This window comes from Pelophylax lessonae (assembly GCF_965119305.1).
Source record: "Pelophylax lessonae genome assembly, chromosome: 11".
Classification (NCBI taxonomy): Eukaryota; Metazoa; Chordata; class Amphibia; order Anura; family Ranidae; genus Pelophylax; species Pelophylax lessonae.
In genome coordinates this window covers 180,230,120-180,246,724 of record NC_138778.1, presented here as the reverse complement: position 1 = coordinate 180,246,724, position 16,605 = coordinate 180,230,120, and the positions used below count along the sequence as shown (strand labels likewise).

At 40.9% G+C, this 16,605-nt stretch overlaps 1 protein-coding gene across 1 annotated transcript in view; it reads right to left on the bottom strand.

Annotated features, from left to right (window-relative positions):
* Positions 1-16,605, bottom strand: part of MYO1D (myosin ID) — a 181,388-nt gene that overhangs the window by 59,084 nt on the left and 105,699 nt on the right. The window contains exons 4-11 of the mRNA XM_082271268.1: positions 16,006-16,171; positions 15,076-15,129; positions 11,722-11,817; positions 10,761-10,877; positions 4,635-4,838; positions 4,368-4,513; positions 1,976-2,090; positions 1,661-1,831 (exon numbers count right to left, since the gene is read on the bottom strand). Coding sequence (XP_082127394.1) covers positions 1,661-1,831; positions 1,976-2,090; positions 4,368-4,513; positions 4,635-4,838; positions 10,761-10,877; positions 11,722-11,817; positions 15,076-15,129; positions 16,006-16,171 — 1,069 coding nt within the window. The remainder of the gene's footprint in view (positions 1-1,660; positions 1,832-1,975; positions 2,091-4,367; positions 4,514-4,634; positions 4,839-10,760; positions 10,878-11,721; positions 11,818-15,075; positions 15,130-16,005; positions 16,172-16,605) is intronic.

The following is a 16,605-nucleotide window of genomic DNA, read 5'->3' as shown; positions in this document are numbered from 1 at the left end:
CTGTGACATGTGTAGCTGTTGCCTTGCTCTTTTTATAGCAGTTGTGCAGTGTGTATGTGTATTTTATTGTGTAGCTGTTGTTGCCTAGTTTTTTTCCTAGCAGTTTTGCGCTGACTGAACTGCAGTAGTGAATTAAAATTTTTATATTGCAGTGAGTGAGTCCACTACTGCAGCACTTTATTATACATAATGCACAATCAGATGATGTGAAATGCTAATGTCCAACTCCTTGCAATTTAAGTTTTCCTATCAGTTGTTATGCAGTTAAGGTGTGAAGAACGAGCACTTAATGTTAAAAATATTAATAAATAAAGATTAACATGTTTGTTAAGAGATTTGTGTCGAAATTTGTGTTTTTTTGGGTAATTTGTGAAAATATCGGCCAATACCGATATGCGATCTGCAAAATATCAGTATCAGTAACGAAAAAACGATATCGGTCGATCACTACTCTTAACCAATCTGTCAAGACATTAAATGGTTGCAGTCAAAACTGATCACATGTGCAGCATCATGGCAACTGCAGAGGCTAAGATGGCAGCTTTCTTGGCTGTAAAGAATAGGAGGGTTTAGTTCTGCTTTAAAAGAGACTTCATAATGTTGCCCATTCAGGTAAAGTGACAGATTCTCTATAACCCCCCCCATTCACTTATGCACTTCCCAGCTGCTCCATTACTCCGCAATCCTAACCCTGTGTAAGGTCGTGTTGGATGTTATCAGAGCATACAAAGGGTTGATTATGTCATTGTGACAGTTTTCAGGCATGGAGATTGGCCACTAGGCCCGAAAGCTGCATTAGGGAAGAGGTAATTTGCTCCCCCATACACAGAAGCACCAGATTCAGCTGTGGAACACTGGAAAGGTAAAGATAAAGTTGGGTAGCTTTAAAAGACTCCTGAATTTACCCTGAATTGTCTGTTTTATAGGTTTGGTTCACCTTAAGGACCATATTTCATCTATATATAGGATGCAACATAAAACAAAGTCACATTCCCTAACCCCCCACACCACCCGCCTATCCACTTACCTACACTGTAGGTTGCTTTGTCTGTGTCTGATTTTGGCACAGCAGAGCGGGCATATCTGTAAATGGAACATCTACAAGTCCCAAATCTCAAAAGAGCACAAGTGCAGAGGCGCCCCCCTTGTTTACTTACTCCAGCCCCATAATAGTAGGTCAGTAAATCTGTACTGGGATGTACACAATGCAGAAGCCTGTGCATTGTACCTGCGACAAACTGATCGCTGTTGCAATGCTCTGCAGGCCTGATGGCAAAAAATTAATAAACAAACATTTCTTTTCATTTATCAATGTGGGTGTATTTATTATTTATTTAAAAGGTGTATTATGCCTTTAAGGAGAATAGCATACTGAGGATTTTTATAGTTTACCTGAGTGACTGAATCAAGAAGTATAGCCTTCGTTACATATTGCAGACCTATGGGCATGTCCAGCAATGAGCGTGTTCTCTTCTATGATTAGCACACTATACTTGGCCATGCACGCTTTGTCTATGCGAGCACTGGGTTGTGATGGTGTTATGGTCCATATTTTATTGGAAAAAAATTAAACTAGAGAAGCCTGGAAGAGTAACTAACCCCCCCCCCCCCCCGCACCCCCTTTACCTTTCCTGCTGGAGTAGTGAGCATGCTTCCTTACCTTCCTGCTGGTGTAGTGGGCATGCTTTCCCAGTTGCTTATTTAGTGCATCCAGGAACATAGCATCTGTCACTTTCCCTACGTTCATACAAGCGTCATCCAACAAGGAGATGATCCCACGATGTTGCTGCTCTACCAGGTCCACAATGATCTGGTTGTTGAAATAATCTATCTGTAAGAGAGTGCAGAGAGGGAAATGTTATCACGCTGATAAGCCATTTCACAAGTTTGTCATCACAGTGGAATGAAGCGAGTCAATGGGACATGAAAGATGACATCACAGCAGCTTCATGGACTACATTCTCCAGATACTCACATGTTTCCAGGGAATCCCTTCTCTCTTATATTCTTCCTGCTCCTGCGTCAGAACGAGCTGGATGAACAGCTGCTGTAGTTTTTCATTACAGTAATTAATGCAGAACTGCTCAAAGCTGAAAGAGTTGGGAAAAGTACTGTAATCAGAAAGTGATAATTCCAACTGAAGACTGCAAATACCTTGTTTTGGTACGGGTTATTTTATGACAACAGGAAGAAAGAAATGGCTATGCTATTCCCAGAAATCAATCAGATGTCATCACTTTTCTACGGCGGGACAGCAAGTGAAAGAAAATGAGAAGTTGGCACGGTCAAGAAATACGTGGATTATCATTTGACAGGTGCTTATTTTTTTACATTTGTTAAAATTCAAGGACTTAAAGGGTTACTAAACTGAGGAGCCTGCAGTCACTATATCTGATCTCCCACAGTACACAGAACATGGAAATGCAATTATTTAAGTAAATATTAACTGCTAAATACCTTTTCTCATCAGCAGTATATAGCAACTTCTATCAGTTCGGAGTAAAGCTTGTAGGAGGAGTTTTCATTCTCCCCTGACCCTCTGTCTGGACAGTGCTGATTGGCCCTGTGCTAAACACTTGCATTCTCCCAAGAAAAAAGAAAAACTCTCTAGAAATACACACCAAACATCATAAAAAAATATCAATAAATGGTGTATTACATGCTGTTTATACTCACTCAGTCACTATGAGATTTATTTTTTGTATTCTGAAAAAATCCTGGTTGATCCTCCTGCTCTCTATCTACACCTACTGTTCATGTCCCCAGTGTAGCTAGGGATTTTGCAGCTGTGGTGGCAGCTCTGCACATGCTCAGTTTTCAGTGAGTTTCTATGCTGAGCATTTCCTGCCTATCACATCTGAGCAGCCCTTGTGACCACACAGTCACACATGTGGGCGTATACACAATGGTAAATGACAGCCCACTCCCTCCCTCCTCCTCCATGGCCACTAACCAGCTAAATACAATGAGGGTGGAATATAACATGTAGATTATTGGTGGTTTCACCTCCCTCCTATTCTAAGACACAGGCTGGAGGGGCATGACAGTCTGTGACGGACAGAAATCCACCCACACCATGTTATTGCAAAAACATAGTAAAAGTTTGATATATATTTGTATGACAATTTAAAACAGGTCACTATTATTTATTTTTACTCTGTATTCCAAAGGCTGTTTTTTTTTTAACATGTGACCAGCAGCAGAGGACTAGAAGCTCTTCCTGCTTATGTTTCCCTGCAGACAAGCTGGGAAAGAGCTGGAACATGTGATAGCTGTATATCAATTAGGTAAAAGATGTTTTTTTTTTTATTAAAATATGTACAGTGCCATCATCCACATACATAAATGGAAGAGACAATTTTAATAAACAGTATGTGCTTAGTATCACTTTTAGGAGTAGCCATAAGCGCTTGTGGGATTAATTTCCTCCTTACACGTTTTGTCACATGATGATGTCGTCAGGGCACACCCCTAAGTTCAATATTTATTTTTAATTAAAGTGGTTTAACATATCTTACTACACTATGCTCTCTGCACCAGTGCCATCTTAAGAGCATTAAAGGGTCCCGGGCAATGCAGTGCACTGAGGCCCTGCCTACACAATCACCCACAAGAATAAAAATGATCGATAAGGCAATATTTATTGGTACAGCAGGGCCAGGCTAATAACAGCTTCCAAGTTCAGCGGCTGGGTCCGGTGAACACACACACAGATGGGAGTCAGACTCGACACCGGCTAAGTTTGGCGGCGGGATGCACACGGGAATCGGGACTAATGCTTGGCTGGGGCTGGGTCGCTGGGCAGGTGGGGCACCCCATGCAAGAGGGGTCCCTGGGCAACTTCCCAGCGTGCCCGGTAAGATGGCCCTGCTCTGCACTACTCCTATCTCCTTGTTCTTTTGAGTGGAATCTGGCTGGAGAGATTCATTTATACTTAACTTTCCAGCAGCCTGTTTCTTGAAAAGCTGCTATTTCACTGCTCACCATTCTCTGCAAGTATTTAACTGGTTGGATGGGTGGAATACCCACTTTCCTTGCTGCTCACTATGGTTTCTCCCACCGGCTTATACGTCCTATAGTGACATAGAAGCAGTCCGGGGAATCCGACAGAGGTGTGTGTGTGTGTGTGTGTGTGGGGGGGGGTTGGGGGTCAGGTTATGTAATACTTGCAGAGGACAGTTGGCAGTAAAGAGTCAGATTTCAAGAAATGGGCTGCCAGAAAGGGAAGTATAAGTAATCATTATTTTGCAGGTATGTTTTACATTTAGGTGACCCTGTGCTGACAGGGTCCCTTGTAGGTTAGCCAATAAATGGTATCACTTAAACTACAAACCTTCTGCAAGCTCTGCATCAGAAAGACACCTCACCTGTTATTGTCAAAAATCTCAAATCCGTAGATGTCCAGCACACCAATCACTGTGTTTTTCCCGTGAAGAGCCGCATCTTGTTTTTTCACATCAATCACATCGTTGATACGATTGACAATCCAGCAGAACAGGCGTTCATAGATGGCCTGTGAGATGAGAGAAAGAGTTACAGCCAATCATCCCTACAACAAATCTTCTTTGTTCAGCTCAAAGCCACATCAACAACTCATTCTATAAATTTTTAGAATTCAGTAAGCTACTCGGCACCTTGGCAAATGCATCTCGGCCATAACTGGCCTCCTGCTCGGTGTGCTGCTTGTCAATAACATCTCTGCCGGTGGCCACTGTCCTGAAGAGCAAAGCCTTCTCCAGAAGTTCAGCTTTTGAGCCCAGCAGGTCCGCTACTACGGAGACAACTTTACCATTCTCAATGATGGGGGTATCTCCATCCACAGTAAACTTCAAATTACCCTGGAAGAGAGAGAGAGAGAGGGGTCAATAGTGCCAGAGGAGAATACATACCAGTCTTTAGAGACTTTTTCAGTGTTAATAATGAATAAGCACTATCAGTTGGTTTCTGCCATGTTTATTTTTTCATTGCATCACTTTCAAAAAAGTAAACACCTATGTTGAGCATTAGCATTAACAGTGATCAGTACAAAACATATTGGGTCCCACAAGATGTTCTTGTGAGAACACAAGAACAAGTTGGCATGAGCAGCATACTGTGCAAAGTAAAAATGTCACCATGCAAAGAGAAACAGTTACCAGTAAGTATTTCTAATCATCTGAATCTGCACGCTTAAACTGTTACTAAAATTAGTACCATATTTGCCGCCATATAAGACGACTGGGCGTATAAGACGACCCCCAAATTTTCAAGTTAAAAAATAGGTTTGGGACTATACTCGCCCTATAAGACTACCCCCCTTCCGAGGCAACCCAAAAATAAATGTATGTACCGTAGCGGAGTATAAAATGTGAGGACTGCTTTACATGGGCCAAAATAACATCCCTTATAATCTCTTAACCCGCTGGATGTGCGGTAATAATGTATGTACTGTAGCGGAGTAAAAAAATGTGAGGACTACCGTACTTCACATGGCCCAAAACGAATATCCCTATTCATCTTTCAACGCGCTTGGTGTGTGGTAATACTGTATGTACCATAGCTTCGGCTACATACAGCATACTACGCTGAGCCAATCAGGGTAAGCAATGTATTCTATTGAATACAAAGCCTGCTCGGATTGGCAGAGTCAGAGAGGCGGGCTGATGATGTTACTCTCTCTGACTCGGCCAATCTGAGCAGGCTTTGTATTTATTAATAGAATACATTGTTCACCATGATTGGCTCAGGGCGGTATACTGTATGTAGCCGAAGCTACGGTACATACAGTATTACCACACATCGAACGCGTTGAGAGATTAATAGGGACGTTCATTTTGGGCCATGTGAACTACAGAAGTCCTCACATTTTTTTTTATTCCGCTGCAGTACATACATTATTACCGCACATCCAGCAGGTTGAGAGATTAATAGGGACGTTCTTTTTGAGCCATGTAAAGTAGTCCTCACATTTTATACTATATATAAGACGACCCTCCTATTTTTGGGGGATGTTTTTAAGGTTAAAAAGTCGTCTTATACGCCGGCATATACTATACTTCTTTACCGTATTTGTACTATTTGATTTCTTCTTGCATTTCCTTACTGCCAGAGAAGAAGCATCAGGTTGTCTTTTCTCTTGTTTCAGCTCAGAGCTGATAACAGACACTGAAGACAAGGAAGGGCTGGGGTGGCATTTGCTCCTTGGGCCAGTACTAGTAAAATATTTTTGGCTTTTTTTTTTCAGACATCGATCAGAGAGGGACTCACAGCCAATGACACATGGTGGGAACACATTTAGACCTGCGATTACCACATGGCAGAGGGTAGCCTTCAATCACTGGTTTCCTTTGTGGATCTGAGATGTCATTAGACCAATTCCCAAGAACTACAAAGGAAGCTTATGCTGAAAGATCACAATAATCCATGTTCTTTATAACAATATTGATCAGGCCTGAGAATCACTAAGGCACCATGACACATGCTACATCTTCTATACCCACAGGCATTTGCCTATACCTTGAAAAGGCCACATGGGTGTTCCTAGCAGCTTAACTCACAATAGCGACAGCCTGGAAAAGGCCAGTTGACTGGTGGTGATGAAAAATAAATTGGCATGGATAATGATCAATGAAAAGATGGTCAACATCCTGCAAGATACAGTGGATATAAAAAGTCTACACACCCGTTAAAATGTCAGGTTTTTGTGATGTAAAAAATGAGACTAAGATAAATAATTTCAGAATGATGAAATGAATTGTACAACTCAGTGGAACAACAAACTGAAATCTTTTAGGTGAAGGGAAGTAAAAATAAAAAACTAAAATAATATGATTGAATAAGTGTGCACACCTTTAAACTAGTTCTTTGTTGAAGCACCTTTTGATTTTATTACAGCAGTCTTTTTGGGTATGAGTCTATCAGCATGTCACATCCTGACTTGGCAATATTTGCCCACTCTTCTTTGCAAAAACACTCAAAATCTGTCAGGTTTCGAGGGCATCTCCTGTGCACAGCTCTCTTCAGATCACCTCACAGATTTTAAATCTGATTCAGGTCTGGGCTCTGGCTGGGCCATTCCAAAACGTTAAAGTGGAACTGCACTGCATCTAAGCACCACAAACCAAAAATGCTAATTATTTTTTTAACATTTAAAGCAAACCCCCCTCCCCCCAATCCATCCATGTCTCCATGCATTATTTTGCTTAGTAAAATTTTTCGAAAACACCCCCTGGCATTTCTGGCCGTGACCATCTTGAGTAAGGGCAGATGATTCATGTATCATTTACTTCCTGGAATCCATTTGCCATTAGCTCAGAGATAGGCTGAGCTTAGAACCCTCCTTTCCCTCCTGAAGACTGCTGGGATGTATGACATCATTTGCCTAGGCATAGAAACCAGGAAGCATAAAGAATTGTAAAAAAAAAAAAATTAAAACAAGTAAATATGATATACTTTCCTATGTATTTACTAATGCTAACAGCAAAAGGACTAAAAATAGTCCATGTTGATTGAGAGAGTGAAGTTCCACTTTAATCTTCATCTGGTGAAGCCATTCCTTTGTTGATTTGGATGTATGCTTTGGGTTGTTGTCATGCTGAAAGACGAAGTTCCTTTTCATGTTCAGCTTTCTAGCAGAAACATGAAGGATTTGTGCCAATATTGACTGGTATTCGGAACTGTTCATAATTCCCTTTACCTTGACTAAGGCTTCTGTTCCAGCTGAAGAAAAACAGCCCCAAAGCCTGATGCTGCCACCACCATGCTTCACTGTGGGTATGGTGTTCTTTTGGTGATGTGCGGTGTTGTTTTTGCGCCAAACATACCTTTTGGAATTATGGCCAAAAAGTTCAACCTTGGTTTCATCAGACCATAACACATTTTTCCACATGCTTTTGGGAGACTTCAGATGTGTTTTTTTCAAAATGTAGCTGGGCCTGGATGTTTTTCTTCGTAAGAAAAGGCTTCAGTCTTGCCACTCTACCCCATAGCCCAGACATATGAAGAATACGGGAGATTGTCATCACATGTACTACACACCCAGTACTTTCCAGATATTCCTGCAGCTTCTTTAATGTTGCTGTAGGTCTCTTGGCAGCCTCCCTGACCAGTTTTCTTCTATTCTTTTCATCAATTTTGGAGGGACATCCAGTTCTTGGTAATGTCACTGGTGTGCCATATTTTCTTTACTTGATGATGACTGTCTTTACTGTGTTACATGGTATATCTAATGTCTTGGAATTTCTTTTGTACCCTTCTCCTGACTGATTCCGTTTAACAATGAGATCCCTCTGATGCTTTGGAAGCTCTCTGTGGACCATAGCTTTTGCTGTAGGATGCGACTAAGAAAATGTCAGCAAAGACCTACTAGAACAGCTGAACTTTATTTGGGGTTAATCAGAGGCACTTTAAAATGATGGCAGGTGTGTACTGACTCCTACTTAACATGAGTTTGAATCTGATTGCCTAATTCTGAACACAGCTACATCCCCAGTTATAAGAGGGCGTGCACACATATGCAACCACATTATTTTAGTTTTTTTATTTTTACTTCCCCCCCTAAAACATTTCAGTTTGTTTTTCAATCGAGTTGTACAGTTTAAAGGTCAAAATAAAAGATGGAAAATTTTTTGAAATGATTTATCTTTGTCTAATTTTTTTACATCACAGAAACCTGATATTTTAACAGGGGTGTGTCGACTTTTTATATCCACTGTACCTCCTCAAAGTTTGAGACCCCTGGATCCATTATCTACGAACTCCTCCTTCATAACTGAATGGTGGTGGTTGGGTTTGGCGTTCGGATGGGCCTTGGTTCTTCTCTTTTTCTTTCTTCTCCCCTACTTGGTAACAAAACAGCACCCCTTCACATGACATAGATTGTGATTTATCATAATCATCTCCCTGATATTACTTACTTCCTTTGAAATAGGGGAATATCCTGATCTAGCTTTTGAGAGTCCCACTCATAGGCTTGGAGCACATACATATTAAACTGATGTTTACTACTGACCGGTATCCTGATTTGAGTGATGGAACTCTGTGATATCTACAATGTGTGCCTTTTCTGTATGTTGACTTTGGTAATATCTCCTGCCTGCGTGTGGGACTACTGTATGTATTCTTTACTTAAAGAATGACTAAATCTTTTGTCATGGCTGCCTTTCTCCCGACTCAAAAAGCGGTCATATGAGAAAAGGGCTGTCAGGAGTACATGGAAGAAACCCTCATTCAGCAGCCCAAAGAGGCTGATTTACTAAAGGAGTTAAACATTTAGACCGCATTCACACTAGTCCGACTTGGACCGCGACTTGTCAGCCTGACAAGCCGCGGTCCGTCACGCTCCCATTGTGCGGTACAGGAGCCGTTCTAATAGGAGTGACACAAGTCGCTCTGACATAGAAAAAGGGTCCTGTACTACTTCGGGGGGCGACCTGGAGGCGACTTGCATAGACATTCATTTTATGAAGTCCGTGCAAGTCGTGCTGCACGCGACTTCACAGGTCGCCCCCTAAGTCGGAGCGACCTAGTGTGAACCGAGACTTAAACTCTTAAAAATGTTAGCAGTCTACACTTTTTCTACACTTTGTATATTTAATCATGCACAAAGGAAACAAACAAGAATTTGCTTTTCATGACTGGATGATTGAAGTGAATCTTCGCTCTATTACTAAGGTTTTCTGACTGCTCGGACTGTTAATTGTAAGAATAAATTGGCAGCTGTCTCACATTTGCTTTGCTTGTCTTCTTACTAAACAAAGTTAACAATTTGCAGTAAATTGGACTTTTGTTTTGCATTCTTTTGGACGAACAGAATTTATATGAACAGGTTGGATGTTTCAGATTTCTTGCTAACTCGTATATAATGCACATATATTTTGGTGCAAAACTAATACTTTGAGTTTAGAGTTTAACAAGGGCCTGAACTTGAAAAGTTAGGATTTGTTTATAGGAAACATCTAGTTAACTGTGCCTACAAAGTACCCTGAAGGTACTGCTTTCTCTGACTGCCAGTATCAAGAGATTTGGAGTAAGTCATTTTTGGTGATGTTTTACTGTACTGTTCATCGTTCTCCTTGCTGGAGAGAAAGCTGTACCTGAGGACCTGCAGTGCAAGGATCTCCGTGCTTTTGCTTCAAGCATTTTGCAGATCTGTGTTTTCTGAACCTCTCCTGTTAGTAGTTGATCATTAGAAGTTATCAGATCACCAGTCATCAGGGGGTTGCTCCAGCATGAAGAAGCCTCGCCTTGCCTTGCGTAAGATGGCTGCCTCCACAGACACATTAGGGGACTATACTTGGTAAGTCAGTACTGGGGAAAGGCTCAGCAGTGGAGATACCAGGTTACCAAAGGCTTTTTGTGGGCACATTTTCCAGAGATCAGTTCCCCTTTAAGCTTCGAGTTCCTAAACAATTCTTGTTCAGGATGACGGTAAAGGGCAGCCTAGACTTGACAAGCTTCTGTGAAATTCTAACCTGCTTGGATGAATAATATGAGAGCCAGACAGGCAGACATACAGCTCTAGAATGTCTGATGTTTTACGTCTTACAACAAATCAGCGTACATGTTTTGGCCCAGAGAGAATACCAGCACATCATATTTTTTACTGCACTAGGTATGGGTATTTACACAGCTGAGGGTGAGGGCTGCCAAGCTTCTTGGGCAAAGTCTGCCCTAAAATACCACTGCTAACAGCTAGTGAAAGTGGAAAACACAGGATTGTCTGTGCTATGACCCCATTTTACCAGGTCAATGGCCATGCTGCATATTTCACACCTACTCACCAGATGTAGAATAGTAGCCAAGATTTTATGGACAGTGTGGAGCTCCTCTGGTTTAAATCCAATCACTTTCATCGCCTCTGAAACCTCTTTGAACTCAGCTGCATCATTAATATTAGACTGGATGAGAAACAATGAAAGGATCAGATTAAAATAGAATATAAATATGAGACTTAACTTGGACCTAAATTCTAATAGCACCTCACCTAGCATGTACAGTGCAGTGTTGGGGGTAACGAGTTACAAAATAACGGATTACAGTAACTACATTACTTTGTTTGGTAACGAAGTAACGTAACTAGTTACAATACTAATATTGGTAACTACACTACTTTACTAGGCTATAGGAGGTAACTACACTACTTTACTAGGCTATAGGAACGCACTTTCCTGCGTTACCCAAGCCGTGCGATACAATCGTTATTTCGAAGAATAGAGAGGGATGAAGTTTATGACTTTTTGTTGCACTTTATGTTATTGCTTGTCAATAAGCTGAAAATATTTGCAGTCAGGGTTGTTGATTGGGTGACAGCCGACACGTGACATGGTTTCCATTCCAGCAGCTGCAGTTGGACTATGTCAGGAGTGCTGGTAGGACAGTATCTGTAAACTTTTTACAGCAGGTTACATAATAGAACCTTGTGGGGTGCGTAAAGAAAGTGACATAATCCCAGAGTTCAGTTCCATTTAAAGGGAATCCATCTATTTAAAATGTAGTACTCCATAACTGAACAGATGATGTGAAACTACATAAGTCTTCATTGGGCAGCAGTGACGCTTCCCCAACTGTGTTCCCAGCTACTACCATTACAAGGGGATCTCACTCTCTTATTTATTTGCAACAAGAAAAAGGGAGACTACATATGTGAAAACCCATAAGGAACATTTGCAGGACCGTGCTACAAAGAATTATGGAGGTTCAAGATTAATTGGCAATATTTCATTTAAAAAGAACAGAACTCACCTTGACTCCGGCCAAGCTGCGGGTGTAAGTGTAGGAAGAGATATCCTTCTGGAGATGAAGAGAACGCAGGGTCTGCTCTGGTGCTCCCACGATTAACTATGGAAAAACATATGAATACAATTGCTCCTAAGATAGTGTACCCAAAAACCATCATCAGAAATGACTTGCTTCTTGTGAACACAAGGTTTATATCTTAAAAATAAAAGAATGGCAAATGGGGGTTCCTGCTCTTAAACAGTTATATTTAGGCTTTTAATCTGTGTTCTGGAAACAAGTGAAATAATCGAATTGGCTGCTATCTCTACCTTTAAAATTATGGTAAAGACTTCTTAAAAAAAAAAAAAAAAAACAAACAAACAAACAAATGTGTTATACTTACCTGCTCTGTACAATGGTTTTAAACATAGCGACCACCAACCTTCTTTTTTGGTGTCCACTGCAGGCACTCTCGCCTCTTCCTCCCTTCCGAGTGCTCTCATAGCTAGCCTCATACTATGGGGGCACTCATGTGGGCTCAATCCCGAGCAATGATGTGTGCATCTATAGACACACACAGCGCAACATGACCCCGCCCCTGCTCCCTCCTCTCTTGATTTGACTGCCAATGGCCCCTGCTGCTTTCAGTCAAGCTTGTAAGAGCATGGAGAGGGGAGAGAAGAACTTAAACCAGGCACAGCGCTGAATTAATACAGGACTTAGGTATGTGTTATTGACCCCTTTGAAAAGGCTACGTGTGTTGTAGCGCAACGCGTCAGGGACAAGCCGTATTGACGTCACTTCCGGTCTTCGGCCGAGACCGGAAGCATCGGAACTCACCGCATCGGCGGTTGCTTTGGAGGTTTACTGCGCTGTGTTTACTGCTTTCTAGTAAGTGTCCTATATCTTGCATTTAATAAATATATACCGATATACTGCACCATGAGAGCTTCTCTTGTTGGAGCACCTGATAGACGGATCAAGGGAGATTGGCAAATACCTAAGCTGGGACCAGTTGATTTCTTCCTGAGATATTAAGTCATAACCATTGGAGACACAACAAGTATATTGCTGAAGATTGAGATGTCTGAGAAGAGTTGATATTACATCTTAAAACGCTCTTTTTGAGTGTTATGGAGGTGAGCGGCCATTTCACTTAACGTCGGATTGCTAGCTCACCTGCGCACATCCACTTGGCTGTGATTTGAAGCTTGATCTCACTCTTCTATTGCACCTGAATTTATGATTGAATTTTTTGTGCACCTTGCACTTTAATCTCTTTAATTATATTTTGAAGGACTGTATGGACATTTATGCACTTTATCTAGCACCACTGCACCTTTTATACCTGCATCGCTTATTCATAAGTGTATGTCTAGATTGATATTAATATAGAATATTTTTTGCTGCTATTTTATTGATGGTTTATCACTGTATGTCACAATATTTCAATTAGGATATTTTTTGCACAATTTATGAATTATTTGCTATTCACTGCGCATCACTTTGATTTTATGTATTATCAAGTTTTTGATTGATTTTACTCAGAAAATGATTCAGATTATTTCCTTTATCATCGCTTTTATATACATTTTTTGCACTTTTTACAAATTATTTGCTATTTCACTGCTCATCACTTTTATTTTATGAATTATCAAGTTTTTGATTGATTTTATTTAGAATATTGTTGGGATCATTTTCTTCTTCATCGCCTTTTATATCATCTTTGTGCTTTTAGATATCTCTGGAGATTTTAAACAGTTTTTGTTGGAAGCTTTTAGATTTACGCCTTGATTGTGCTATACTCACACACGGAATATCTATTCTGGATTATCCCACTTTCATGCATTTTGTAGCTTTTTAGTATTATTTATTTTTTTACGTTTGGATATAGTTAAAGTGGTTCATCTCATCAAGGAGTTGAGCGCTGGTTTTTGCTTGTTTAAATGACACCACCCCTGCTCCCTCCTCTCTTGATTTGACTGCCAATGGCCCCTGCTGCTTTCAGTCAAGCTTGTGAGAGCACGGAGAGGGGAGAGAAGAACTTAAACCAGGCACAGCGCTGAATCAATACAGGACTCAGGTATGTGTTATGGAGGGGGGCTGGAGGCACTGGTATTGGAAGGCTTTCTGCATTAAGGCTAAAAAAACCTTCCAAGATTAACCCCCTAGCCCTCCTAAATACTTTCCTGACCCCAATCTCGATCCATTGCTGTGCCTGAGAGCAGCATCGCTGCTCTCTCTTTCCCTTATCACTGGACATTGAGGAAGCAGCCATTGACTCCTGCTGTTTTCAATCAAATCTAATGAGGAGGAGCGAGCTCGGGATTGAGCCCACATATCTGTCCCCACAGGAAGCACTTGATATGGAGACAGACACTGAAGTGGAAAAGCGGATAGCGACGTCGGTGGACCCCAGAAGTGTTGGTTCAGGGTCACTCTGTGCAATAGCATTGCATACAGCAGGTAAAGATAACATTTTTGTTGTTTTAATTTAAAAAAAAATAGTCTTTAGTAACACTTTAGGGTAAAAAACTTTTGCTTTTACAACCAGCTTGAGAATGCTAGGATCTGTCCTGTCACTTAAATTATAACTAAAGGCAAAACTTTTATTTGGTTTTGGATAGAGTGAAGAGGGATTAGAACACCTGCCAGTTTTTTATTGCTGTCTGTACCCCTGTTAGGGAGTTTCACCCTCTCTATTTGTATTGATTACTATTATCACTGAAAGTTAAAGTAAAAGAAAACCCCAAATTTGGGGTTTTCCCCAGAAAAGTAATAGAGGGGAAATCTTCCAATGGGGACACTAGCTCTGGAGACCCGGGGGTCCCCAAGAAATTCCCTGAACTTGCAAGGATTTCCTTTCTTTCTGTTTGGCCATGGGACAGGAAGTGAAGGTAAATCTACCCAATGGGAAACAGATGGCAAAAAAAAAAACTTACAGGAGTTATAATCCTCCCATACTCTATCCAAACTGATAAAAATGTTTTTTTTTTCCCATAGTTCTACTTTAATCTAGCCAAAGACATCAAAGAACAGCACAGACACAATTTAGTTGTATTCCCAACAAGCAAAGCTTCTGCCATAAACAGCAACGCTTAGGCCAAAAAAGAGCTCCTGTTATGGTGATGTAGAGAGAAGGTGTAATCACAAGTGGACATTTCCAGTGCTGGATAATCTTGGGTGAGACAACAGTGACTGGGCATACGGATTTCCAGTATCTATGCCATCCTTACGGTCATGTAGCTGAAAAAATGTTAGAGACTAAACATTTTTTGTAAGGTTAAAGCATATTCAGAGAATATAGAATAATTCCCTCAAAAAGAAAACCCTAGTCCCTGAAGGCAAAAAAAAACACTTGCACCATTCAACACTGACCTGATAAAAGGAGTGGAAGTTTCTCTCCCCCAGCTGCTGGATAATGACACGGGACTAAAGAAAGATAATGAAAATATCCAAATAACCATCCATTGTAGCCAGAATTCTGTAATTATTATTATGTTCAGGGCAAAATGATAGGGGTTGATTTATTAAAGGCAAAAAGATTGTGCACTTTGATGTTGCTCTAGAGCTTAGTAAATGAGCTGCAGTTGCTCTAGGCAGTGATGGCAAACCTTGGCACCCCAGATGTTTTGGAACTACATTTCCCATGATGCTCCTGCACTTTGCAGTGTAGTTGAGCATCATGGGAAATGTAGTTCCAAAACATCTGGGGTGCCAAGGTTCGCCATCACTCCTCTAGAGCTTAGTAAATGAGCAGAAGGTCTGCTGACTTCCATCATCCAATCTTGTGCGAGCAAAAATGCTGTTTTTTTTTTTTTTTTTAATTTTCCTTGCACATGATTGGGTATTCTATGCAAAGTGAAGCCTTACCTCATTTACTAAGCTTTGGAGCAACTGCACTTGCAGAATGTAACTGCACTTTGCAAAGTGCACAGTCTATTTGCCTTAAGTAAATGAACCCCATAGTGTCTGTGAAAATGCCCATGCACCCCTGACCCACTGATATTCATTCCTCCAACAATCCCCTACCGTTCCTAAAGAGCATCAGAGGAACTATCAGAGCCTAGAGAAAGTAGTGACATCATCCCTCTGTCATGTGACAGTATTTTCACGTATAAGGGAGGGTACATGCTCCTGCATTCCCCAAAACACAGAGTATTGTTATCAGCTGGAATATAGAAGGGAACAGTTGCTGAGCACTGGAGGGATGAATATTAGCCGGTCATCAGCGCATGTCATTTCACAGACACTAACTTTACTCTGAATGCACAAGGTAAACAATATACAGCTATCATTTAATCTCACCTTCTCCAATAAGTAGTTATTGATGTGGCCACCAATAGGATCACCTTTGAAGTCAAAGTTAATGTCCATGTACTTTCCAAACCGGCTGGAGTTGTCGTTTCTATTAGTCTTGGCATTGCCAAAGGCTTCTAAGACACAGTTGGACTTGAGCAGCATGTTCTTCACCCTGAAGCAGTGACATGGCACCATAACAAATATTATAGAGAAATTAACCTCTACATAAGGTATAAGGTTAGATATCGAAAATATAAATCTATATAGTAAACAGTCAAATTATTACCATGCAGCAGTGTAACCTGCTCAACCATCATTGCTTCTTTTAACCAATCTCATGTTACAGTATTACCCCCTTTGCAGCTGTCTTTGCACTTTTTTTGCACACGTTTAAAAAATAATTTTAGGCTGGAATATTACTAAGAACTCCCAAAACATTATGTATATTTCTGAGGGGCTGAGAAATATGGTGCGGGCCCATGTGGGGTTGATGGTTGTGCATGGAAGCTGTACAGCTGCCCAATCACCTCGCCCTGACTGCCGGCTTGTCAGATTTACACATATTCCTAGCCTTGGGTTGCTTATTTTAATTATTTCTAAAGGCTG